The sequence below is a fragment of the Rhodamnia argentea genome, chromosome 3 (assembly GCF_020921035.1).
Source record: "Rhodamnia argentea isolate NSW1041297 chromosome 3, ASM2092103v1, whole genome shotgun sequence".
Lineage (NCBI taxonomy): Eukaryota > Viridiplantae > Streptophyta > Magnoliopsida > Myrtales > Myrtaceae > Rhodamnia > Rhodamnia argentea.
The window spans coordinates 12205512-12233247 of record NC_063152.1 but is presented as its reverse complement, the minus strand read 5'-3'; the positions used below and the strand labels follow the sequence as shown (position 1 = coordinate 12233247).

The window sequence follows — 27736 nt, the reverse complement described above, 5'->3', positions numbered from 1 at the left end:
GAGACTTTTACTTTACTAATATTTCATGTTTATTCATATATCTAAATATGAGTTGTGGTCGATGAAGTATAATAGCAAATAGTGGTTATTAAAGGAAATAATTCACTACAATCGTTTAACATGATAGATTTCAAGTTCCAAGGTATGCAGAGTAAGTTTTAAATTCTAAAAAATGATGAATCTGTTTCGATAGGTAGGTTCCAAGTTAAACCTATATGGAACTTGAAACTGTTTATCCCTAATCAAGCTATTTTCCTTCTTAGTAGATTGCGAGCGGAATTGTCATCCTTCTCATTATAATCCAATATAGTCATTGAGCGAGTTTTCATGCGCATGACTTATAAAAGAACCTAAGTTACCACCGGAATGGCTACAGTTTTTAGATTGCTCACTTCATTTTTACATCATTTAATCGACGTCATTTTTACTCATCTGCATTAATAGCTTCCTTAAATAGAAAGAAGTGATCGACATATAAACTGTAGCCATCCTATCGGATGACACGGGTTCGATTGCTCAACATTACGAATTGCAAATAGTTTTATGATTGGGCGACTCGCCGGAGCTTTGACTAGGATTTTACCTAACCCACAGGGAACGATGGGTGTTCCATGGGCCGGTATCTGCCAAGTTACAAGTGATCCTTGCCAAACCAAAACCCAAAAAGGAGCGAAGAAATAAAGCAAAAAAAAAAAAAAAACCTCCTGTAGTTCAAGTTTCTATACCAGTAGTTCTATTTTGCGGAGCCCAGCCCATTTTCCAATACTTGGCCAATTGGTATACGTTGCTTACTTGTGTGGCCTACATTTACTCCTCTCCACTCAAATATCAGGAACAATCCCATAAACTCTGTCTGTTACTTCAAGAAAGACGTAACGATCATCTTTTCCACTTCAAGTGGACTGTCAAGAGTCCCTCGAAGTTTCCAGGTAAACAGAGAGAGGGCTTGTTTCATGGAGATGCTTCATCTTCAGGTAATGGAGGGCTTGCTTTCTTTCTTCGGTTAATCTGTACAGTGGTTCCCAGTTGCCAAATGGCTTTGCTTAAATTTGGATTCTGGATGGGTTTTTGTGCTTTGAATGTCCACTTTCCTTTATGTTAGTGTAGAGTGATACTCATTTGGCATAGAAATTGCAACTTTTCCTGTTCTGCTTACGTGCAAAGTTAGAAAGTTTATATGGGTTCGTAGCAGACAAATTGAAGGGCAATATCTAACTGTGATCTCTAGTTGGGATAAGTTTTTTTGCGTCCTCAATTGTGTAGAAGCATGAAGTGATGGTGGTTTAGAGTGGTGTATTTCTCTATGCCATGATGTCTATGGGACAGTGAGAATTAAAACCGGGGACAATGTCATTAGTAGTCTATGCACTCTTCTTCAAAGTTCAATTTGGTCCTTCAACTTTGGTTTTGGTCAATTTGGTTGCACTCTTTCAATTGAACCAGTTTAGTCATTGAAGCCAAATTTGTCCAATTGGCGTATGACGTGGCGATCTGATTCAGCTGTGGGATTCACGATTGCTGATGTGTCGTGCACGTTCCTACCAAATCAGCCAAATTTGTCAAAAAAAAATAAAAATGAAGAACCGCATGGCTGTTCATGTTGCTGGCACGTCACGTGCACGTTGCTGCGTGTGGCGTGATCCAACTCAGCCATGGGACCCACGTTTCTTTAACATTTTTACAAATTCTGCTGAGTGGCAGTGATTTACACAGCCACATCAGCAAATGTGATTCCCATGTCTGAGTTGGATCGCCATGTCAGATGCCTACCAGACTAGATTGGCTTCAAATACTAGATTGGTTCTATTGAAAGAGCACAAGGACCAAATTGAGTATTGAAGAAGAGCATGGCGACTACTTTTGACATTGCCCTTTAAAAGAGACGGTGTGTTTATTGATAAAAGAAGCAGATGACAAATTGTTGAAATGTTTGCTTAAATTATTGCGTATTAATTTAACCATTTTACCTGCCTAAGGTGGGCATCCTTATCATTGAAATTCTGGTCATTTCTCGAAGGGTTGGTTATTGAGTAGTGAGCTGGTGAATCTAGAAGTTTAAAGTAAAACATAGCACATAGTTTTATGTTTTCATTCTTCATTGCTTAATGATCCTAGTGTTTTGAGCAGATGAATTACTAAAGCATCCTACATACTACTTTGTTTATATTCCCACAATCCAGTGAAACTGCAAATTGGCCCTGTAGTTGAAGCAATTCTGTCATGGTTAGATAAAAGCCGTAGTTGAATTATCTGGTCAAGAGTATGCTGAAGCTTCACAATCTTGATTTGACAACCTTCAATCCTAATTTACTGAGCATCTCTAATCTGTCTTATCTTCTATTTATTTTATTTACTGTACTGGTGTAGCTCAACATACTGAATTCAAGGTTCATTTAAGCTTTTTTCTTAATCAACTGATACTGCAGGGTGCCTCATCTATTATTGGCAGTGAATATTGTAAGAAATATGTACATCCTCGGGGCCCACCTTCTCTACTTCCTAAACTGTTTCTACAACCCCCTGCGACGTCCAAGGCTTTACTGGGAAAGTCTTCATTAGATAGTCGCCTGTTGATTTCCTATAGGGGTTCAATATCAGCAGAAGTTGGAAAGCAATGTTGGGATTTTGGAAGATTCTTGAAGACCATATACTTCTTCCAAGGACCCCCATCTCCTTCTAAGGTAGCACTTACTAGCATCCTACTGATTTCCCAATGTCGATAAATGCAGTTCTCCTTATGGATTAACCAATCTGGTTTTGTGCCTTTTGTCATTTTTGTGAAGTTCATTGAATTCATAATTGAGAAACTATCGGGTCCTGCACCTAGCGAACCACCAAAAAGAATGGAATCTTCTGGTATTTTCCTAGTTGCTGGAGCCACTGGGGGTGTAGGGAGGAGAGTGGTTGACGTCTTGCGCAAAAAAGGATTGCCTGTCCGTGCATTGGTACTTATCTCTTGCCTTGCCTCGTTGGTTGCTCTTACTTGTCCTTATATGTTGTTAAGCTTAAAAAGAGATTTGACTACTTCAATGTTTTAGATAAGGTAGCTAATGCAATTTTTTATCGTTGCACTCCTTCTGCGATTCCACATTTCATTTGTTTCATTGTGGAAAACTTGCTAGGTCAGAAATGAAGAGAAGGCAAGAAGGATGTTAGGCCCAGATGTTGACTTGGTAAGCTTCCTATGGAAGTTTCTTTCTTCCTGCTCTTTATACTTTGCAGCTTAACGAAGCGTGGTGTCCTATTCTTTAAACTGGATTTACTTGATTTGGAAAATGACTTCATAAACCGAATCCCATCCATCAGGCTGGCCATATTGTGGAACTGAACATGAGCATGTATGGTGCATAATAAAGATATTAACTGTTCACTGTTGTTTTTCTGTCATTGCTTAGATATGTTTCTCCATATGAGGTCATATACTAGAGTGCCAGACCTTACCTTATTGGAGTTTCATATGAGTTCAGTTCATTTTGTCATACTTTGATAAAAGTGCAACGGATAACTATTAGATCATAAGAATTTGTGATTTTTGACATTTCGCGTCTATTTGTGATAAAATGAACATTTTTGTGGTGAAGTGGGTCATAACAATTTATGGCTCTTTGTGTTGGACTCTGACAAAATGAACAAATGGATGATGGCGTAAAACCAAGGCAGGTGCCCAGGGCCACCGTAGATGGGCTCTGATATTGTGAGATGTACTGCATAACATTGACAGTTGAGATAAACCAGTCAGTTGCTGAGAACTACTGGCTGTAGACCTATATGGAGCCTATCTTATGTGTATGTAGTCTATCGTCATGCAAGCTGTGAGCAACTAGTGTTCATGATTTGCAGGCTTTGATAATGCACTACAAATGATTTTCTCTGTTCAAAAGTAAAATTTTTTATATTTCTACACTCACTGCATTTTACTCGTAGGACAGCTGGTGCATCAGAAAACTCGCTAGTTTTAATTTGGTAGAGCACATTAAGCATTTTATTTTGGTTGAATATCTGATGAATCAATGGCCCATTCAGTCCCTTTGTCTAAAATGTGACAGTCATATGTTCAATATATCCTTATTGTTCTTCCTTTTCTTTTCACACTGTCAAACTGCCATTTCCCCAACTTTATCCTTCTCTGCTTCTCTCAGGTAGTTGGAGACATCACCAGGGAAAGCACTCTGGCCCCTGAGAACTTCAAAGGAGTGAGAAAAGTCATCAATGTCGTTTCTGTCATCATTGGCCCAAAGGAAGGGGACACTCCTGACAGGGCCAAATACAGCCAAGTATGTTTTTTGAGCTTCCTAAGGAAAAATGTCAGGCTGGAGATTTACGGAAGTATTGATTAAAATATTTGTTAACTGTGTGCCTCCAATCAGTTTCCTGTGTAAGTTGCTTTTCTCCTGTATTGTCTGAGTTTTGACCTGAAAATTGCTGATGTGCAGGGAATCAAGTTTTTTGAACCAGAGGTTGAGAAATTACCCTATATCCTCGAGAAGTCAGATCTGTTCTTAACTAAAATGCTCAATTTGAAAAGGGTAACTGAACAGCATGATGGTGATTTCCTACTTATAACATGCAGATCAAAGGCGATTCACCTGAATTGGTTGAGTACATGGGGATGAGAAATTTAATCAATGCTGTCAAAAAGGGTGTTGGACTGCGGAATGGAAAAGTATTATTTGGTCTGGAAGGTGTGTGACTTCCATCATTTTGGACTTTGATACTCTGACTATGTTGTCTATTCTTTTTGTACTTCCCTTTTGTCCCTTGTGAGTAAGTTTCCCTATTCCTGGGTAGAAAACTTTGAAGTTGTTCGCAGGGAAGAGTTACTGTCCTTTTATGTTGGCCTGGGTTGTAAGATGTTAAGGCAATTGAGTTAGTTTGAAGAAAAATGTGAGCCTTTATCTGTGGTCGATAGAATCAAAGTCATGACTCCATACACTCAGTTGACTGTATGTAAGAATTTTTAGCCTGCTTTATTAGAGATGACTGGTCTGTTCACCTGATTAACAAGATTGAATAGCAAATTTAATAATGGTTTACTCTGGTACTTAAGGCCATGTCATTGACATTCTTTTTGGCTGTGGCCAACTGGGGAATCGAATGATTTTTTAGGTGGTGCCTGAAGAGAGTGGGGGCTCATTGTTGGGTTTGCATGAGAATGAGACCCTGCCTAGGGCTTCCCACATTGATTAAAAAGAAGCCACTCGATTTCAGCTTGTGAATTTACTACTCTACAATTTAGGGGAACATAAGCACTTTGTCGGTTCTTTACATGGAGAAAATAAGATGGCCGATTCGGTTTCTTATTCTGGTTTCTTTTTTGTGCTATATTTTGCAGATGATAAATTTAAAGAGCTGCCTTGGGGTGCTTTGGATGATGTTGTGATGGGAGGAGTTAGTGAAAGCACGTTCATGATGGACTCCAAGGGTGGTGAGAATGGTGGGCCTACTGGAATTTTTAGAGGTTTGTACTTACCGAATTTGTTGCTTGCATGTGACATGTAGTTCTCTCTTGATGGAATGATGTGGTTATGGTTTGCTTTACTTTCTCATTATTAACATAGATGTTTGTTTATCTGATTGAAGGTGTTGTTTCCACTGCGAACAATGGTGGCTTTACCAGTATCAGAACAAAGGTCTGATCTGATGTTTATCCAGAGTTCATAATTTGGTTTGTAGCATATGTGGTGCTTACCCGCGAAAAGATGCTTGCTTCAAAGAAACTTTTTGGGGTTAATTTCATCAATCATTGCTTGTTTGATTAAGGACATCTAAGGTAGATGTAGAGAGTTCCTTTTGAAACAGATGATTGGTACTTCCTCTTCAAATTTATCAAATTGGTTCCTTCAGAAACTTGTGCTTTCATAAAAACAGAAAAAAGAAAGAAACTTGTGTTTTCATATCCAAAAGGCTTCAGCTATTATCTAACATGAGCCGCTACTTTTCTTGGTTTAGCTTGAAACATTGTATAACCTGAATATAGAACTACAACCATAATGAGGATGCACGGAAAGAAATTCTAAGGTGAAAACTTTGTGGGAGGAGTACTTAAGGGCATAGGTTGAGAAAGAAATTAATCATGCAAATTGTAACGTGTTACTGCAAGAAATCTATCTAAATTGTAATGTGATAGTGCAAGAAATCTATCTGACTACAGTTGACATATCAACAGGTGTACTTGAAAGCTATGTGGATTTCCTTGAACCTAATTTGCTCAAAGTATTAAAGCAGTCTCTAGAGCTTAACTCATCCTGTTTCCTTTGCCTGCGCTTTAAGATACCTTTATTCTTGGACTGGGCTAATCAATTTTGCCCCAATGTCTAATTTTCTACTGAGACTGGATTTTGGTTCCTCTCTCCACATACATTGAGGTAGTAAACATCAACTTGGTTTCTAACTGGTGGATTGGTTCTATTGATGAGGGATGCCCTTACTACCGATTAGAATTCTCTCTCTTACAAGGCAATTAATGAATTACTGTTTCGTTATGTTGATTGGTGAAGTATTAGTAAACCGGTTTCTCAGTTGACAACTAAAAGCCCCAAGAATTATCTATATCATTTTGTGTCCAAGAGGTTCAGTTGTCTATAGTTGCAGTACTATTTCTTGTTTGATGCAAATGAGCGACCTGTCTTGGTAGTTTTTCGGCTTCATTTACTTGGTGCAGCGACAATTTATCACTGTATACCCATTTTTGTTCATAACTATATCCACATTTTTTGCTGTCGTTTTCAACAATAGTCTGACGTGTGTGCAGCGCACTAGCTTTACGCGAAAGCCAATGTTTTTTTTTTTCCTTTTGTTTGTTTGCGTGTGTCAGGTGCTATTTTTCTATCCTTGTAAAACCGTTGGACATTTTTCTGAGGTAACCTTGCTTTCTGATTTTCAGAATTTTACAGTAGCGGAGGATCTTTCTGCATATGATGGTTTAGAGCTTTGTCTAAAAGGTGATGGCCACCGTTACAAATTCATTGTTCGAACAAGGCGTGATTGGGACACTGTTGGTTATACAGCTAGCTTTGACACTGTTGGAGGGCAGTGGCAGTCGGTATGCCTTGGTGGAGTTAAAGTTTGAGCTTTTTTTGTGCTAATATTCCGCAAATTTAATCTTCAATTGTATTTTCAGGTTCGTTTGCCATTCTCTTCTTTGAGGCCTATATTTCGAGCACGAACTGTGACAGATGCTCCTCCATTTGACCCAAGCAGTATTATGTCGTTGCAGGTTTGATTCTTCATGTATAGATTGGTAGATTTTTTATTATATTTCTTAAAACCTTTCCTTTTTATGGCTATAACTTTTAAGCCTTCATGTTGATTTAATGGTAATACATTTCAGCTAATGTTCAGCAAATTTGAGTATGATGGGAAATTGAACCCAAGTTTTGTGGAGGGTGCATTTCAACTACCGATATCAAATATGAGAGCCTACATAAAGGATCCTGTTACTCCAAGGTTTGTTTTCTTTATCTGAAGATTGCGTAAATAACTTCCGACACATTTTGGACACTCATTTCCTCCGTCTAAACTATGACTAGAGAAAGCCGGCAATATTAATGAGAAGACAGCAAAAGTTGTTGAACTAATTGCTGCTTGACTACATGAGAAGTAAAGTTGACGATATACCCACAAAGATATCAAATTATTGAGCAAAACTCTATTCTGCAAACAGGGTAGACTCAAGATATAAATGCTTAATTCGAAACTCCAGAAATTTGAATATTTTCTGAGATAATTCAAAACTATCTGGCTGGTTACTTTTCTGATGCTTTTGATTTGATGGCAGTCATCATCAGTAACAATGTAAATTGGTTGAATGTTAGGTTTGTACACGTGAGCTCTGCAGGAGTAACACGACCTGATCGGCCTGGAATTGATCTCAGTAAGCAACCCCCTGCTGTCCGCTTGAACAAGGAATTAGGATTCGTTCTGACCTTTAAGTTGAAGGTGAGATCTTATACAATTCTATCCTATTTTCTGGGTGCTTAGATTATAGATTTCCTCAGCAAAAATGCTGATTTGACTCTGCACGAAAGTCGTCGTATTATTTGCTGCGGACATTAAAAAAAGCTAGTTACATATTATTTGGTTGACACAATAAAAAAGGCTTAGCACTTTGCCACCTAAAGTTGATTTCATCTCAGATTGCCCCTTACACTTGCACAACTTGCATGAGTTTTCCCTCTTTATTGCTGGCAAATTTTAAGTCGAAATTGACTCGCCCTTAAAGCATACATGATATGATCTGTTGGAACTGATAAAGTTTTTTGTTTAAGGAAATCCTTTGATTCCAATTTATGCCATTATGAAACAAAGGTTTTGTACTTTCTTATTTTGGCAGAGATAGAGTTCACTGATGAATGACCAGGATTGGCACGAAACAATCTCTTTGGACAATCCATATCATTAGTTATGGGTCATGTGCCTCAAAAGAAACTCAGTTCTAGTGAAACTTTGCTGACACCAAGGACTTGGGCGAAACTGATATAGATTGTGCAAGTTTAGGGGTCAAAGCGAAACAAATTAATTTTGAGGGGGGATGAGTATAATCTCAGGGAGCAAAATATAATTTTGCCAAACTTTGACAATGTGTGGTTGGACCAGTAATTCTCTCTTGAGGGAGGAGTTCTGGATTTCTAAGGTCCTACCATGCTAGCATTAGGTAGAGCTCATTTGATGGAATTCTTATGCAATCAGTCGCCAGGTGAATGATCAAATACTCCTTTCGATGGTCCTTACCCAAAAAAACTATGTATTGATGTTAACCTTACCCAAAAAAAAAAACTATGTATTGATGTTACTTCTGCAACTCCGAAGGTTTTGTATTTTTTGTTTTTGTTGACTCATATATAATGCGAAACTGCACATCATCTTGCCTTTGTTACGACTTTTCTCGGTCCTACTCATTCCACCTCTTGTTTCCATGAAAAGTGTAAAGTCTGAATCAATTTTCATTCCCTGTTTTCGCCTTATCATTTTTCTGGCCTTATCTGGAGCAGGGGGAGGATTTGATACGAGAGAGTGGAATTCCATATGCTATTGTGAGGCCTTGCGCATTGACTGAGGAGCCAGCTGGAGCAGATCTTATTTTCGATCAAGGAGACAACATCACGGTAATAGAACTATTTTTGGTTCCCTTGCATATCTGGATTCTTTCATTTGCATCTTGTTTCTGATGTATATCCAGGACCATTATCAAATATTTGTTGAAGTTTCTTATTCCAGTTTCTACGGCAAAGTAATGTGTTCTTAATTTGCCTTTTTGTGGAATGGTCCTACTATTCAGGGGAAAGTTTCGAGGGAAGAGATTGCTCGCATTTGTGTGGCTGCTCTGGAAAGTCCGTATGCTTGTGACAAGACATTTGAGGTAAGTAAATCGTGCTGTATTCATGTCGCATAAGGAAGGTCCTCTTCTATCAGGAACTATTAATGAGATTAGGGAGATTACAAGTTTCCTTTGGCAATAAGGGGTCTGTCCTTGATGCCAAAAGAACGAAACAGACAGGTTAAGGAGTTTGGGCATTTTCTTAATTTGGTGAGACATATAAGTGTTTCTGACAGTCACTCGATGAACTGATATTTGCTTCTAGATTCGGGAGATTATCCACCTTGACTAGATACACTAACAAGCGTTATGAGAGGATTTTGTGTGATCAGTCAAAGCATAATTTGGGGGTTCAAAACTGAGAATGATGTGTTTTCTCATCCTGACAAGGATCTTATTTTTATTTTCTCCGCAGGTTAAAAGTGTAGTCCCATTCAGCGAGTCTTTTACAGTGGACCCTGAAAATCCGCCTCCTGAGAAGGACTACAATGAATACTTCAAAAATTTGAAAGATGGCATCACAGGGAAGGAGCTCCTTCAGAAAAGTCCCGTTGCTGTCTAATGGTCAGTTCATCTTATAACTTGCACTTCATATTTGTTAAGTACACCTTGCAACTAGTTTTGAATTAATTTCTTGGAGTTTCTGTGAGCTGCCCATTGCACGTGCATGGTTTAAATGTCATCCTTCTTGTATTGTAGCTCTTTCAAAAACTAGTTTCAGATGAAACAGACAAATAGAAATTGTTGAGATGATCCTGTTTCACAGGGGTAAAACTTCTAAGACCAACATGCATGGATATTGGCTGGATAAATGGTCGATTTACAGCCCTCTTTCCTAATTAAAATGCAATTTGACTTTAGCTTCTTTAATTTACATCAAGTGTGAGACTGCCACTTACTTTTTTTCTTCATTTCGTGTAGGGAATCTTACTCTGAAGATAGCAGACATTATGTAATGAGAAGACTTACTGGGAAAAACATACGTCAGTGCTGAATTCTCATGTCAGTGTGTAGATTTGAAGCATCACTTCCTCAAACTTGGTGTAGTGACAATCAAAAGGATGCCGGTACATTTTGTTTATAAGTACAAGGATCAACATCCTTCTGTTGAATACTGAACCCTCTGTTTATACGAAAAGTTATTCTATCCTGTTTTAGCAGCACTTACTTCGAATTTTGGCATTTAAACTATTCTGTTGAATGATTGATTATATGATCCTCCTTCAACAACCCATCATGGATTACTTTATTCCTTCGTTTAGTTCCAGCACAGATTATTGCAATGAAAAACAGGCTTGTTGCAAGGGATTCTTAACAGTGTCTCGGATGAAAATTTGACTGTAAATTATACTTTATTTCTGCTGTTGAGGACGGTGTCGCTAGAGATATTGCTAAAAGCTATTTACCTTTTGGTTATTTTTCCATCAAGAAAAGCAAGGAGATGCCAGAAAAGAAAAATTGACAGTGATGGAGAGGTCCCTGTTGAAAAGAAAATGGTACAGCTGTACCTGTAGCAAGTGTCCATACGTATGAAGGAGAAAATGCAAGTCTTGGGTGAAAGTTTCGTCGTTAAGTTCTTAGTCTAACAGGCTGCAAAAGCACCCGAGGTGACTTCTTGTCTCTTGCTTGAGGTGGTCCCAGAATTTTCTGTTGACTGTAGCCATGAAACACACAGTACTTTTGTTTGATTTTGCTTCAAGTGGTACCTGATAATTTTGTCCTGCGTATGTAATTTGAAACCTCCAGAGCTGTTGGTACACTGATCTCGAATCTTATCCAGTCGAGCTGATCTATGTGAATCTATAGTATTGTCACTTTGCATTCTAGAGATCGAGTCACTCGTTTTAGTTGTACATAAATGGATTGTAGATCCGAGCATGTTGTTTCAATGCAGTGTATTAAGCAGTGAAGGAAGCGGCGAAACTCTTTGTTTAGTGATTCGGTCCACCTGGAGACCGACTGGTTATCTGAGCAACTATAGATCCCCAACCGGACCAACCCATCTGATGTCTGAAACCACTTGGTCTACAGTGTACTGAGTCTAGGCATGAAATTACCCGGTAAGTGATTGTGAAAGAACATTATGGGACTGTCGGACTAGCAAACACCTCTTTCAGACTTGACTTCAGTCTTTCCTGATCGATATAGTAAATGGATTAAGCCCGTGCCACGTTGTTGGATTCCTCGCACAAGCAAATGAAGACAATCTCATGTTTGAACCGCTTATTCAGACTTCGACTTCAGTCTTACTTGATCGATGGTGTTAGGGAGATGCTCAGGCTTCGACTCCGGTCGATGGTGCATGGAGGTTGCTTATTCAGTAGGCTATGCGGTCATGAAAGGGGAAAAGTTTGCTTACAGGATCATGGTGAAGTTGAATGCATGCTCCAAAGCACGGACAAAGTTGAAAAGGTTTAAAATTGACGTGGCAAAACTAAAAAGTTTTGGACTAAATTGACAAAAGTGTAATAAGTTTAGGATTTTCTGGACAAATTTTCTCGATTCTCAAATCATTTGTTTGGCTGAATGTGGGCCAAGAGAAAAGTCATGGAGCAGTGCACAGCAGCATCTGGGAACGATGAGTTATTAATGCATACAAAATTGACACAAGCAAAAACTCAAGAGAGCCTCAGGCTCTTCTCCAGTCCGGTGGACAAATGCAATGCAGTCATTTGTTCTCTTTGCATTAAGCATTCACATCTTCCAGATCATGAGGCCCATCCCATCAGTGATGAGTTTCAAAGGAATGATGTCTTCTCATTTTGATGGGCACGGACCGGCGGACCACAGGCACTGGCCACTCGACTTTTACAGTTTCATTTCGACCTGTCTCGTTGATTCCGCTAGATTTTGATATTAATTATGCAGTGTCGCTACTTGTGCCTGTTATCATTTCAGTTGTGTTGCGTCGTCCCGAACTCGAATTGGGTTTTTTCTTGCGCGAGCGCATGGCCCATCGTACTATCAGAATTGAAAATTTGAAAGAAGCTGTGTGGTTTTGGCGGAGCGTACGGATTCGTCAGTGCTTTCAGAATTGAAAATGAAGAGACTAAATTCTCTTTTGAGAGGTATTGTTCTGTGTCTGGCATTTCTTGAGGCAGCTATTACAGTTCCTTGTTCCCAATTTTTGTCAACATCAGTTTCCGTGCATCATCAATGCATTTTCTTGACATCACTGAAATAAATTTTCTTTTCTTTGTGTACTTTTTCTCTCTCTATATTTATTTTTTTCTTTCCGATCACGTGATATTTCAAACTAGCTACGCTATAGGAATTTATCGTAAACTTTCACGAAAAATACAATTGTATCCGGAAAAAAAGTTGATTGGCAAAGAAAATATCGATTTAATCACTAGCAGGAAATCATAGATTTTGCCCTCTATTTTTTGTTTTTCGGTCCTCAAATTAGTTGAGCCAGTTCATCGACAATTACAATGGATGAATTTTTCAGTGAAGCTAAGTACATTTTGTATGAAATTGGTACCTATTCACATAATCATTCAATTAATGTTAATGTTCTCTTGAGATTGCATTAGTACATAGAGATCAGGAAGAAGGGGATTTACTACTTTTCCAAATCGCCTATCCCCTAAAGCAAATATCATAGGAGGAGAGGAGGAGGATTTGACATTATACTCTTAAACACCATGATGCCTGCAAATGGAAATAGAGATTACGAACCTTACGCATTATCTGTTGGCGGTTTCATTGTAGAGAAGATTAGACCAACGAACAAAATGTGAATCAGGTAATCGCAATGCCGTACCTTAAACCAAAGTTTGCGCTGTCGCCGGCGTCGGTGCTTGACATCCGTTAAGCTCCCAAGCTTCGTGCTCATCTCGCTGATCTCGCGCTCCGTGAATATGTCCCCGGGGGAGCTCAAGAACACAGTCCTCCTCACGGGGGGAGACCACAGCCCGCTCTGCTCGTAATCGAAGTCGAACTCGGACGCGTCGAAAAATTTCTGGAGGAGCCTGTCGGAGACCAACCTCGGCACCATCTCGACACGCAAGGGCGACGACGAGCTCTCGGGGGGCGGCGGAGGCGAGCGAGGTTTCCGAGAAACACCATCAGACATCTGATGGGGAATGAAAAAAAAAGAAAGGGTTGGCAAAAGAGAAGATAAGTTGAATGACCCTTCTTGTGAGGATGAAAGAAAAGGGGCGAGAGATAAAAACTCATTTGAGTGAACTTTTTCTTAATGTGGAGAATCTGAAGAGAGAATGACAAGGACGTGTATGGCTGGACGTGCACGCAATGATTGACCAGGTTCTGGGCATCTTCTCAGCAGGAGTTATGAAGGAGCCAAACCATTCTTGGCTTCAATTCGTCTCTTGCTCTTCCTCGTTGGCCCTACTTTGACAAGCCAAAACTTCCCCCTCGCATGTGTTTGAAAGTGTTGGGTATGGTTCATACTCTTTATCACAAAAAAGCACGAGAACTCGCTTTATGGTCAGCAGAACGGGGTCCGAAAGAGCCTCCTCGGTAGGGGTCTCAAAGGTATAATATCCCCTGGACATCAGAAAACTTGTATAGTTTAAGCCCGTATTTTATTAGTAGTTTGAGCTTGAGTCAATGGATAGTTACTGTTATATATATTCTTTTTTGTTTATAATTGAGTGGTGTAATAGAGAGGTGCGAAGTGCTAATTATAGTGGAACTCTCTGTCGGATGTACCCCTAGTTTAAGGATGAATAAGAATAAACATAGTATTTTGATTTTTCTTTCACACTTTTACGTTCTATTTCGTCGTAGTTGTGCAATGAATCCTAACAAAAAGGTGGGGGGTAAGGCTATAGTCGCATGGAGCCCTATACCATCAGAATCGTTTACAGTTTGATAGAGATATGTAATAGATTTTTTAACAGTTCATCAGATCTCATCCATGCGGGGTCAACCCATAAGTCCCCTAAGGACACGGTGCCCCCTCAGAATCCTTCACTATTAGACTGAAATGTGATGGTTACGGCAGTGCTTTCTACCAAATGCGTTATTACTCTCAGAAAGTTATGATGGCTTTGAGGGCACTAAGCTCTATTGGCAATATTATAGGATGATTCCGGTACATGGGAGTCCAATTCACATGCATCGTTGAAAATCATGCCTCTCAATTGGTGGGTTATAAGTTATACACAATCACTCATATACAAACTTCTTTTTTTTTTTTTTTTTTATCGGATCCGATATACAAACTTAAGTAAAGTAAGAAATTGAACAATGTCCGTGTTTGTAACCCACCGATCCGAAGTATGGTTCGAGAAAATTTCCTCCAAATTGCCCTTTCATATATGTCCTTTAACCGCTCGAGTTTGCGCAACGCCAATGTCAATTGGATGGCTTACTTCCCAACTTTGCATGGACCCACCGAAAACTGGACACTTGAAATTATGATCTGCGCTATACTCAGTTGAAAATTGGACATTTGAAATATTTTCATCGTCCACAACACTACTACGCATAAAGTTGATGTTGATAGTGGAAATCTTATTCATTAATTATTTCAGGTGATAAAAGCGATTATTTTTAGAAAAACATTTTTCAAATCATTCCTTTTCAGCCATGTGGATTGAGTAGAGGCTCTGTGATTGTTTGGAGGCTTGGGTGGATAATGGTAGTGGTGGTCGGAGGTGTAGCGGTGATGCCAATGTCAAGTATAGGGGAGAAGTGCCAAAAAAGTCCTAAACTTATTGCATTAGTGTCAATTTAGTCATAAACCTTTTTTTAGTGCCAATTCGGTCTTAAACCTTTTTTTGGTGCCAATTCAGTTCTAAACCTGTTGCATTGGTGCCAATTTAGTCTTAAACCTTTTATTAGTGTCAATTCGGTTCTAAACCTTTTGCATTAATGCTAATTTAGTCCTAAATTATTTATATTTATGCAGATTGAGTTATTTCGGAAAATTTTTGCCCGAAATCAATGGCATAGATGTTAATTGTCCTACGTGGCACAACCGGCATTGAGTTGGATATTTTTTAATATTATTCTAGTTTTTAAAATAATTTTTTGAAATAATTTTTAAAATTTATTTAAAAGTATAAAAATATTAAAAAAATATCCACGTCGGCGCTAACCATATCATGTAAGACAATTGATGTTCACGTCATTGATTTTCGGCAAAAATTGATCGAATTAACTCAATCGGCATAAATATAAATAATTTAGGACTAAATTAGCACTAATGCAAAAGTTTAGAATTGAATTGGCACCAATAAAAGGTTTATGACTGTATTGGCGCTAATGCAAAAGGTTTAAGACTAAATTGGCACTTATGCAATAGGTTTAGGACTTTTTTGACACTTTTCCCTCAAGTATAGCATAGTAGGAAATAATCGATTGTTCTTCCAAAATTAACTTTTAGATCTTATAGCATAACTATAATATAATGTATGAGAATTAAACTCTACATTGATTGGGTGCAAAATATAAATCCTATAGGAAAGATCCTTGCAATGACTCGCATATAATCAGCCGTGCATATTTGTTTGTTATTTTACGTTATTGAACTCGGGACTTCTTGCTCTTGCACCCTAAAATACTCATTACTAAGCTGACCCGCCTAGGCATCACTCAAAAATCATGATCGGGATGGAGGACCAAAGAATCGATCCTTGATTCTCTTCTTTCACGTGAACGGCTCTATACTATGAGTGAAAGAGAGAATGTAAAGACCTAGCAGGTGCATGGACCCAGAGCCCGGCATGGGATTTCCCTTTAAAAAAAGATTTTTTTATCTTATGATTACGAGCTTGTGTAGTGCTCCCCCTATCTCTAACATCTTATGGGTCTACTAGTTTCAGATCTCGCCTGTGCAATGCTTCGCGAGCCAAGAACACCAGGCTAGCCAAGTGGGTGAAAGAGAACTACAACAAGCAACTTGATGCTTTTTCCGCTTCTGAGGCAGCATCTCTATCAAAGAGTGAGCTTGCGAGACTATAGTTTCAAGTCATACGGCTTAGTGGCTTGCTTCCAGTCTTGGGCATACTAAATGAAAAGATTGAAGATACGCTACTGGCTGGCAAGCTGACAAGAAAGATTTCGAATTTTCGACAAATTGTATTGTATTTAGTTAGAGAGGTTGGCAAACACAGCCTAGAGTTTGTCCTTCTTTGGTCCTAGAAGGAAACCCTACTCTCCTTCCTTCCCACAGCAGGCAACAAGTACTTAAGCATCAAGTACTATCTTCTCTCGATGAGCTAAAGATTTTGAAGCTGCAGAAAGGGTCAGACAAGGCAGGAAATGCCAAGAACCGCCTTGTCCGCCATTGACTACCGACAACCTATTAATTATCGCAATCAATCTCGAATTATATGATAGACAGATTCAATCTATACACATATGTAACGACAAAGAAAATACCAATCTCTATACCTACGAGACCGTGCAATATGATTCCGTGGGAAGCCTATGTCACATGTCGATACCTGTCAAATTCCATAGTCATCACGATGACTTCAATTTTCCTCCTCCATGATTGGGACTTCGAAGCTTCACTTCTATTTATGTGTATTTCGTTGACTTGTAAGCGGAAATGGTGGAGGAAGATTCTGGCAATACTGAGCTCTTCTGAGCTGGTGCACATGGGTTTGGTCTACTGGCCAAACCCTAGAGACATCGTAGGTGAGAGATTGGACGATGGAGACGAGCCAACACTCTGCAACTCCGACTAGCTCGCGGTCATGTTACTTTCGACTGGCTATTTGACTCTTCGATGTGCGCGCACGTTTCGAATAAAAATAATTGATGCAAAGATTCTTGTACCTAGCAAACGTGGAAAAATTGTAAAAAAAAAAAAAAATCCTAATTTTTTTGCATTTTTACGAATTCGATCATAGACCTTTTAAGATTGTCGATTCGATCTTAAATCTTTTCATATTTTATCAATTCAGTCTCATTGATCGGAAATTGCTGACATGGACGCATGTAGTCCTACGTGGCACGGTTAATACTAACATGGACAATTTTCACTAATATCTTAATATTTTCAAATATTTTTATTTGTTTTAATTTTTTTAATTTTTTAATTTTTTCTGTTTTTATTTTATCTTTTACCTTTTCTCCTTTTCCTTTTTCCCTTCGACCATCAATCGGCCTCGACCTCCATTGGTGTTAGGCCGACGGAGGGAAAAAAGAAGAGGACAAAAGGAAAAAAAAGGAAAAGGAAAACATAAAAAAATAAAAAACATGAAAAATAAATAAAAGTATTCGAGAAGTATTAAGACATTGTTATATATTGTCCACATCAATGCCGTCACTGTCACGTAGGATTTCTAGCATCCACATTAGCTATTTTCAGCCAATGGGAATGAATTAGTAAAATGTGAAAATGTTTAGGACTCAATTGGCAAACTTAAAAGGATTATGACCGAATTAACAAAAATGTAATAAATTTAAGGTTTTTTTTTTAACAATTTTCTCAGTAAACATGAGTTGGAAGTGAGTGGGATTTGCCGAGGAGAAAATTTTTGGATCATACTTTTAATTTGGATGATGCTAAAGAAAGGATTTATTAATGATGAAGTAGATTATATTGGGTACTCGAATGGCCCCATTAGCTTAAATCCTTATTGTTTAACGCGCCAATCTTTTGTTTCACTAAAAACTTCTTGATGGAGGAAAAAGAGTCCAAAAAAATAGAGTTTGGACAAATTGTTTCTTCTATGTAAGAGTGAGCGTGGAAAAAGAGTTTGGAAAAACGATTTCTTCTTTGCAATATCCTAGATTGGGCCGGGCCTATGGTGATAAGTGGGCTCGGTGGTATTTGGGCCGAACTGCATGAAAATTTTAAGCACAAAAGATTGGGCCCATCCATTAAGCGAGGAATCTTCGAAATATACATGTAATGGGTCGGGTTCGACACTAAGTGGGCTTGGGCAGGCAGAATCTTATCGGGCTTGATTTGCGAAACCTTCTTTTTCCATGCCCGTTCAGATGACGGGAGACATCTTGGCCCATTGGCCCACCAAAACCATGATTTTGTCCCTCTTTTTCCTTTTGTCGGGATGATTTTTTGTTTTCCTAATTTAGGTTGCGTTTGTTCCGCGATAATAATTTGAAAAATATTTTCGTAAAAATAATCGGTTATATCGCTTGGAAAAAATAAACGGAAATAAATTGTAATGGCTGATGAGAAAATATTTTATTAACTAATTGTTTCGAAAGATACAAGTTATCATTTTTAGGATAGTTCTATACAGATGCATTGGAAAATTTTCAGTTTTAATCATGGGAACTGCTGGCATAAGCGAGCTTGTCACTATCATAATACCGGATTCAAGTAGAAACTTTACAAATTATATGACCACATAAGTATTTCAAGGTGAGTTTGAGATGGCTGAAGTTATCCTAACTTACTCGTTCTCAAAATTAAACATCACGTTATGTACATACACCTATGTACATACACTTGCAATCAAATATCCTTTCTTAGGATTTGCTGTAGACATATGCATTAGTAACATGTCTATGTGTAACTAGGGGTATGCATGGCAACGATTTTGATCCAAAAAATTGATTCTAATTAGAATTGATTTTTTTTATTTTGTTCCCTAGATGAGTTTTAGAGAATCATAAAGTGTCTGGTAACTATATAAAATTTCTATTACTAAAATAGAAACGCGCTTGGTAATTGCATAAAATTTTTGTTCACGTGAATAATTTATCTTCCCAATTTGTCATTTGAGTCAAATAATTACATAGTTACTTTGTGAAATTTCATCATATATTTCGAAATAGTCAAAGATTAATTTATATTGATTCTCTTATATAACATATTATAGGTAAAATTTTTTCGTGCTATTCCATCAAATTGCCGTGTCATAATGAGTCATTTTAGGCTTAAAAAAGGAGAGACCATGTTGGGTTAGTGTGTGATTTCAAATTAACTCGAGCCCCGCCCGGCCTATGCCAAATCGCAACAAGAGAATATCGAATTCAATATTAGTGTGATTGGTGGTATGTGTATGCGTACATGTAAATAAAGTCGCCACTAGTCTTTGAGGAAAGGTGGATCAAAAACGTTATTGAGCGATCACGAGAAAAAGTTCGACTCTACGCAATCAAAGAAATTTAGGGTCCGGGAATTTGGTTACGTTGGTGTTTCCACCGACACCCTTTTAGCACCAAAGTTGAGTAATTTCAAAATTTGTTTCATGTAAATTTTCAATTCATTTTTAAATTTATGAGGCAAGCTAATGCTAAGTATTAACGCAAGTTATTTTTGTCTTTTTTCAAATTTTCTATAGCTAGACTAAGTCCAAAGTACCTAACCAATGGAATCAAGTGTGCAATAAAGGAATCATGGCATTCATAAATCTCATCATAAAATCCTAATGAAGTTGTAAGGGCTTAGTGAAATGTGGTTCAAGTTTAATTTCAAAGGTATTTATGAGTTTCCTAACAAAGAACAAAATATATGAAATATAGGGAATCTAGATCCGAATTTATGAAAATGAGGTCAAACTAGCCTAATCTAAGCTTCTTCTATTTTTAGGGATTTTCTAATTTTTATTTTATATTTTTAAGGATTTTTTTACAATTTTTTTCAAATTATTTTTTATTATCTTATATATTTTTCTTTGAAAATGAGACATCGTTCTGTTTTAGGTCGAGAGAAAAGTGATCTAAAGAACTAAAAAAAAGTGAGAGAAGTGAGACTTTATTCTTTTTTATGATTCTAAAAATGATACATTTTTCCAGAACCAATTTTTTTTTGTCCTTGTTTTTGCTCCAAAACTATTCCCGAAAATAGAATTAGAATCAGAATCGTTTACGTTATTAAATAGGATTTTCATCTTTTTTTGTTTTGGGGAACAAAATCAGAGAATCAGAATCGTTGTCATGCAGGCTCTAAATGGGGCATTCAAGTGGGGAGGTGTTATTTTTTAGACGGGCCGATGGACTGACTAAGGTTCTTTCATCTATATTGGCTAGTATACATATCCCTTTTCTTGGTCAAAAGGGATCCCAACAACAAGGGTGGCCTGCCATTGTCGAGGCGTCGGCTACCTTGCTTGTCACAAATTGAGGAAGATGAAGGAAAAAAAGAAAAAGAAAAGGAGAGAATAAAAAATAAAAAAATAAAAATCTCTCAAAAGAGCATCGTTTTAAGGTGTTAGAGATGTCGGATCCCCGACCGTGCTATGTAGGATAGCCGCCGTCCACGTTAGCTATTGCTGGTCTAGATTGGTAGGATGGACTACATAGCAAAATTGTTGGAACTTTAGAACTATATTAGTTAAATTGGTAAGTTCAGGAGAGCCCTTCGATGCTTTAAGTTAGCAAATGAGAAATAGTAAAGGAAAATAGAGAATTTTGAGAAAGGGTCTCCTAAAGAAAGAGTCGAATAGAGGAAGAAATGTGGGACTTACCTTTTTACTCTTATTATCCTTACCTTTTATATTGTTCCCAGCGTGTTCCCCAACCCCCTCCCACTGACTCTCTCGAGAAATTACAAATAAGTCCTAAATTTATTGTACGAATGCTAATACAGTCATAAATTTTTTAATTTGTTCAACTTGATTTTAAACCTTTTTGACAATATGCCAAAATAGTCTTGTCAGTAAAAAGGTTTAGGATTGAATTGATATTCGTATGATAGATTTGAGACTTTTTTGGTACTTTTTCTTGCTATCTCTCGCTTCCTAATAGCCACGAAATCTGCTTTCTATAAAGTAATTAAAGCTAATTTAATTACTGTCTTTTGTTTTCTGCTTAAGCAAAGGAAGGAACGACAACCAAAAGCGAAGAGAAAATGTTCAAAAGCTTGAGGACAGGTAGTGATGGAATAGACCTCGTCCTAGGAACGTAGCTAGATCCTGAGATTTCATGGGTTTATGCAAGGTACACCGCCACCGTAAATTATATGTAGATTTTTTGTGCGGAAGAATTTTCCTAGAAAGATTTTAGTTTTGGTGGAAAATTTCTAAATGATTTACTAGAATATCTAGTATTCTGTTTGTATTTCATTAACTCCTAACTATATAATACCATCTAGAAAAGCTAAAAAAGATGCGATGAACAAATTGAGAGGGAAAATAAATATCGCCAAGTATTTTCAGAATCGAAATTAATGTGCAGTCATCTTTCGAAAATCTACAATCTTAAACACGAGAGAGTTAAAGTAAGATGCAATTTCCCAATTTCAATTTTATAGTCATCCTAGTACAGAGGTTTTCTCTTTTTTGGTGAATTCCTAGTACAGAGGTGACGAGGAAAACAGTTTCGAAATTTTAATGCGTGACGGTACGATTAAGATCTAAACCTAACTCTTTTTTACTTAGATTGAATAGAGTGCAGGGCTAACACTAATTTGGAAGGGTTTTCTGATGACTTAGGTGTTTCACACTCGTATTGTCATTATTGTACACCACCAGTCAGATCAAGTGATTAAGGAGATGTTGTCTCAACCTGAGAGGCGGTCAAAGTTAGTTAGGGTTCATCACTGAACTGCGCCGCAAAGGATAATTGTCAATTCAATATTAAATTTTTAAAATTTGACCAAATTAGTTCTATACCTTTTAGCGATTTATCAATATAGTCATCTTGGCTAATTTTGACCGGTAAATTATGGTCGTCTTACGTGGCATAGACGGTTGGTGCTGACATGAATGATCTTATGCAATTTTTTTTCAAATTAATTTTTTTCCTTTTCTTTTCTTTCAAATTATTTTTCCTATTTCCCTTCGTCGGTTGTTGAGGCCTCGACAATAGCCGACGGAGTTTGTTGGCCATAGCGAGGGCTTGGTCAGCATTGATTGGACCATTACGTTAACAATTGCAAGCCAAAATTGATTGAGAGGACTATGTTGAAAAATTGTCAAGAGGTATATGACTAGATTGGTCAAATTAACAAGTTTAAGACGAGAGGTGAGCATAGTCTGAATGCGTAGGTTCCAAACCCAAAACATGAAATCTACCTTGTTATGATTAGTTCCTAATTTTTGGAACCTAGAATCTACCATTTTGTCCTGGAACTTGTTTTGGAACTTACCTTATTTTTTCAGTCCGATTTCAAGGTCTATTTGAGAAACTGTTTTTCTTTTGGTTCTTTTTCTAATTTCATTTTTGCAACAAAATAATATGAGTAGCAGTGAAATGATTCAAAGTAAAAGATGAATAAAAAAACTCATTATCCATCAAAAGCAACAATCCCTAATATGAGCAATAGAAATTGCAAACCATCAAAAATAGAGAAAGTGAGGTGAGCAAGACTAGGGTTTTTCGTTTTTTAATAGTAGATAAAAATTGATTTTAAAATCGGTCCGGTTCCGGGTGGGTCTTCACTTAGAATCGAGAACCGGACTGGATCCAACCGGTTCCCAAAAATTAGAACCTATTTTCAATTAGATAGGAGAAATATGGTCAGGATTATTCAAAAGCAAGTCTTTGAGGTTAGCCCTTCGGCAGGCAATGTATGTCTCATTTTTCCCCAACAACACACAAGTGTACTTTAAGACAAGTGGATTGCAATGTCTTCATTGGGAGAAGGGTCAACCGGAAGTATTAACACTACTATAAAAAGTGCAGTGGAGTCTTAAATCTTTTTGTTACTCGTGCACGGAATTGCTTTGAAAAGTTCAATCAAGAAGGTCCATGCATCAGCTCAAGAATTACCAACTTGGCGACTCTATATTGCCTTATTTAAGAAAGTTTAGGACACAATTGCATATTTGTCGATAGGCTACGGTCCCTTCTCCTTTTCACATTTTATATTCCTACGGTTTATCGACACGCTATCTCTCAGATGTTTTCTCTAGTTTACTATCTTCTCTCTACGTTTCTCTACACGCACGATTGGCAAGAAGAAGGTACCTATTCCTAAGGCTCCACATGTTTTGCGAAAAAAAAAAAAGAATGATTAAAAAAATATTTTCTTAAAAATGATTGTTTGTATTGCTTGAAAAAATTGGCCAATGAAAAACATTTTCGTTATTAGCAAGAATTTACGTTGGAACATTTTCTTAGACGAAAAAAATATTTTTCACTCATTTATTTCATAAGTGATAAAAGTGATTGCTCTTAGAATAATGTTTTTAGAATTATTTATTTTTCGTGAAATAAACACAGTCTAAGCCGATGGAATCCCTTCGTGGAGACAAGTTCGCAAGTCCATGGAGTCTCCTTAATTTTTAGCAAGTTGGGCTGATTTTTCTTACGAAAAATCTGGAGGTGGCGGCTACTACTAGAAGGAGAAAAATCTGGATTGAAGGTACGTTGATCATTGATTTTCCTACATGTGATATCAGAGCTTGCCATGCATACATATGTCGAAAATGTCATTTCAAGACATCTATCGTTACAGCATAATAAGGGTGCGTTTGTTTCGCGAAAAATGAACAATTTAGAAAATAATTTCTTGAAAATAAGCGCTTGTATCCCTTACAAAAATGAAAGATTCGAAAATATTTTCATCGTCCGTGAAAATGTTTAAAACATAAATTATTGTTGATAATGAAATTGTTTTTGATCCAATAATTATTTTAAGCGATACAAGCGATTGGTTTTTGGAAAATATTTTCTAAATCATTCATTTTTCGCGAAATAAATGGATCTGGAAAAGTAATCGGGCTATGAAAATTAAGAACTTTATCACAATCTAAGTTCCTATTTAGACATTCATCAAATATAAAGAGTACTAATCCAACATATCATGCTTGTTAGGGAATTGTACTAAAATATAGTTGGTATCCGAAAGTATAATTTGAGTTAATGGATAAAACCTTATGTCTTGATTTATCTTTCTCGCTTGTACGCTTTATTTAGTTGTGATTGTGCCCCATATCTTAACAAGATTATGCTCGAAATTGTAAACTTGAACCCAATTGGTTTTTTTACCTTCATCAATTTGCAAGGAATTTAGAAGATTTTATATTTAGAAATATTATACAAGAAAACGGTTAATAATCATGAAAGCCTATTGTGGTCCAAATTGACTCTTTGGAACAATTTTAAAGGAACACCATCAAAACAATCTCTTAGGGTGCGCATAGTAACACTTCTGAAGTAGAATTTCTACTTCAGAAGTGCTTCCGGAATAGAAATCTGTTTGATAACTCAATTTCGGCAGCAGAAATCCGTTTGGTAACTCAATTTCTGAAGCAGAAATCCATTTGGTTCGCAATTTTCTATTTCTTCTTTTCAAACAACTTTTTCCTTCAAATTCTGTATTTGGGGAACTTTTGAGAAGTAAAAAAAAAATTACTTCTCATCATCAGAAGTCATTTTTTTCTTTTTAGTCCTCCCTCTTCACATTTTCCTCTTGTTTACAGGAGCATCTCTCTCTTTGCTCGCTCTGTACTAATGTTCCTCGAATGAGACGTGCTCCCGGCGGTTGTCGAAGCCATTCCGCGATAAGTTGATCAATGTGAAGAAAGAGAGGGCGATGAGGAGGACGGTGATCTACGTAGCGACGGTGCAGTGTCTCTCTGGTAGAACCTGAAGCTCCTCCCTCTGCTTTTCGCCATTTTTCAGAGCTCCCACTCACAGATCTCTGGTTTTGCTGGCGTGATCTTCTTCTCCATTTTCAATCTCCATGGACGGTGGATTGTGTGCTCTTCGATGTGTTTGTCCCCACCGTGAAGCTCTCTACAAAGCACGACCCTCGATGTGAACTCCCAACTACAAAGCTATCTGCCAAGCCCGAGCTGAATCTCCTAATCGCGAAGCTCGACCTCAATCTTCAGCACACGCTAATCCCTAACTCAGATCTGCTGGAGGTTATTTCTCCATTGCGTTAGTGTTGAATTTATCTTAAATTCGATTTTAGTGTTTTCATGAGTCATCCTCTACAACCACGCACTGATAAATTGCCCTCGTAATCCAGCCAAGCCATTGCATTGATGCTGATTCTCTCCCCCGTTCACTTTTTCTAAGGCTGCTTCTTCTTCTTTGCCTTCGCCTTCGCCTTCGCCTTTTCTTCTTCGCTGCACCAACTTGATTGTGATCGTCACCTGCTCTGCTTTCACCTGGTTCCATAAGTCGATCCCTTCTTTTGTTGCCGAACGCTGACCTTCATCAGATTTGCTTGTATTTTCACTTTCCTTTGGTTCTTTTGTGGGGGAGTTTCGTGGGTAGGATTGGTTGGGTTTGAGGTTGTTGATTACGTTGAGTTTTGTGGAGCTTGAGTGGTGTTGAATTGATTGTCTTCAAGTTTGAATTCGTCCCTTGCCTGGCATTTTACTTTTATGTTCCTTTGTTTAATTGGCACCAATAGTTGATAAGGCTACATGTAACAGCTTTGATCAACTAATGCCTGCCAGCATAAGAGAGTTTTTCAGATGTCCAGATATTTAATCTAACCGTAACCTTGTCGATAAGAGGTTCAATTTCAATCAGATAGTCTTCCAGGGATAAGGGCACCCCAAGATACTTAGCAGGAAGTTTTCCTCTCTCGAAACCACAAAAATGTAAACATCTTAGCCACCTGCTTCTTTGTATTATCTGCTACAAAGACCTTAGCCTTGGCAGAGTCACTTTTGAGACAAGAAATATCCCTGTAGTAGTTTATAATGGTGATAATCTCCCTTAGAGAATCAGCATCACCCTCAAAGAATACCATAAAATCATCAGCAAAACATAAATGATTAAGATGGACTCTTGAGCACGAAGGATGATACTTGACAAACCCAATTCTGGCAGCAACATTTAATAGGCTAGAAAGTACCTCCATAACAAGCACAAAGAGATATGGAGATAGGTAGGGGTGAGCGGCTCCAGGTTCCTTACGGGTTCCACCTAGAACCCGGAACCTACCCGTCGAAATAGGTTATTCATTTTTTGGAACCCGAAACCTACCCGTCATATCTTGGAACCCGGAACCTACTCTGTTACGGGTTTTAAGGTCGATTCCAGGGTACCCGAGAACCTATTAATTTCTTTTATTTTCTTTTATTTTTCATTTTTAGTTAAGCAAAATAAGAGTGAACGCTACAATATCTAAGCGAAAGTAGATGTGAGTGGTTTTAGGTTCCGTACAGATTATATTTAGAACCCGAAACTAATACATTGGAACACGTTTATCATTTTTTGGAACCCGAAATCTAAAAATTTGTTTGCTCCAGATTATACATTCATCATCGGACGCCATAAAACATTATAGGATCGTGCAAAAACATATACCAAGAAAAATATAAAAAATTATTTTAGGATTTAGGGTCTAGGTTCCAAGTTCCAGGTTTTAGGTAGTGGAACCCGGAACCTACCCGTTGGAACAGGTTCCTCAATTTTTGGAACCTATAACCTACCCTACATATCTTGGAACCTGGAACCGGACCGGATCCTACGGGTTCCGATTCCAGGTTCTTGGTTCTACCCCGGAACCACGCTCACCCCTAGAGATAGGGGATCTCCTTGCCTTAAACCCCTTCTCCAGGAAAATAACCTTCAAGAATATTGATTGAAAAGGATGGAATTGCCATGCTGACTTTAATCCATTTCAAAAACAAATAGATTGTCTTGTTATGGCGATCCATCTTTCCACTTGTTGAGCAGGTGAAATAGATTGTCTTGTTGCCTACTTTTAGAGGTGCTTGTGATTAGCTTAAAACTAGAGATATCTATTGATTAAGTTGGCTATATATGGACCTACATTGTCTTGGCACAATGTAATTGAAGCTGTGAACATGAATTAGCATCCCAAAGTTAGTCATATCATGTCGAGTCTGGATTTTAACACGAGGTTCTTCAGGTGGTCTTACATTTGTGTGATATCGATTCATGTCCACTTGCAAGTCTTTTTCTTCATGGCCTTTTTGATAATATTATTTGGTTTTTCCGACATACTTTTCGTGTGATGTATATATCATCATCCAGGTTGGATGAGGTGACTGAGGCAGCTGACTGCCTGTTGCTTGGAAAGAAGGTCGTTGAATGGAGATCAAGGCGAAGCTTTTCATCTGCACAGAGTGCTTCGCAATGAGCAATCAGCTTTTGCATCGGCGTGATCAGTAGTTCAAAATCAAGGGGCCTGACGTTGTGAGCCTGAGATAGTTGCCATCCTCTATGGAGATGCATATATGGTCTTGATAGTAGGATATATCCAATTGTCTAGCTATGGCTTCTCAGAACAAGGGGTCTAAAGGTTCATCAGATTTTGACTAAAACTAACATTGGAGGGGCGTTTTCTCTTAGCTTCATGATAGTCGTAATCCAGGAAGTTCAGTTGAGTTTACCATCTTCCCAAGGCTCCCCCTTTTAAGAGTTTCTCCATCTGTTTGTATCTGTAAACACACATGCTTGAAGAACATGTGAATCAATCTTACAAGGAATGAAAATGGGAGCAGTATTTGGAAATTTTGTTGTACTATATGTAACTCGCGATGAGTTTGTTGATTCCATTATCAGGTTATTTAACTGCTTACTTCTTCTTCAGAGAAACGAAAAATAGTCACCAAGTAGAAATCTTACTCAGTAAACCTTGATTCA

The 27736-nt window shown here is 37.8% G+C and overlaps 2 protein-coding genes across 4 annotated transcripts; one reads left to right on the top strand and one right to left on the bottom strand.

Annotated features, from left to right (window-relative positions):
- The first annotated feature begins 809 nt into the window (after nt 1-809).
- Nucleotides 810-10682, top strand: LOC115753772 (protein HIGH CHLOROPHYLL FLUORESCENCE PHENOTYPE 173, chloroplastic). 2 transcript variants are annotated; one of them, XR_004016904.2, is made up of 18 exons: nt 810-974; nt 2427-2681; nt 2784-2945; nt 3123-3173; nt 4140-4274; nt 4434-4457; nt 4571-4682; nt 5333-5458; nt 5581-5630; nt 6884-7042; nt 7121-7216; nt 7331-7446; nt 7815-7938; nt 8991-9104; nt 9278-9358; nt 9732-9880; nt 10238-10285; nt 10321-10682. XR_004016904.2 is itself a non-coding variant. In XM_048276345.1 (17 exons), exons 1-16 carry the CDS (start codon nt 954-956, stop codon nt 9876-9878), a joined length of 1773 nt encoding a protein of 590 aa, XP_048132302.1. In that variant the 5' UTR covers nt 810-953; the 3' UTR covers nt 9879-9913; nt 10238-10288. The 2 variants fall into 2 exon arrangements, 1 of the variants encoding a protein (XP_048132302.1); XM_048276345.1 differs by lacking the exon at nt 10321-10682 and having other exon boundaries at nt 9732-9913; nt 10238-10288.
- Nucleotides 10683-11418: 736 nt separating this feature from the next.
- On the bottom strand, nt 11419-13628 carry LOC115753780. Of its 2 annotated transcripts, XM_030692589.2 has the most exons (3): nt 13083-13628; nt 12105-12109; nt 11419-11701 (listed from the first exon to the last, which is right to left on the bottom strand). In XM_030692589.2, the coding sequence occupies exons 1-3, from the start codon at nt 13392-13394 to the stop codon at nt 11680-11682; spliced, it is 339 nt and encodes a 112-aa protein (XP_030548449.1). In that variant the 5' UTR covers nt 13395-13628; the 3' UTR covers nt 11419-11679. The 2 variants fall into 2 exon arrangements, with proteins under 2 accessions (XP_030548449.1, XP_030548450.1); XM_030692590.2 differs by lacking the exons at nt 11419-11701; nt 12105-12109 and adding an exon at nt 12821-12970 and having other exon boundaries at nt 13083-13625.
- Between the last annotated feature and the right edge of the window lie 14108 nt (nt 13629-27736).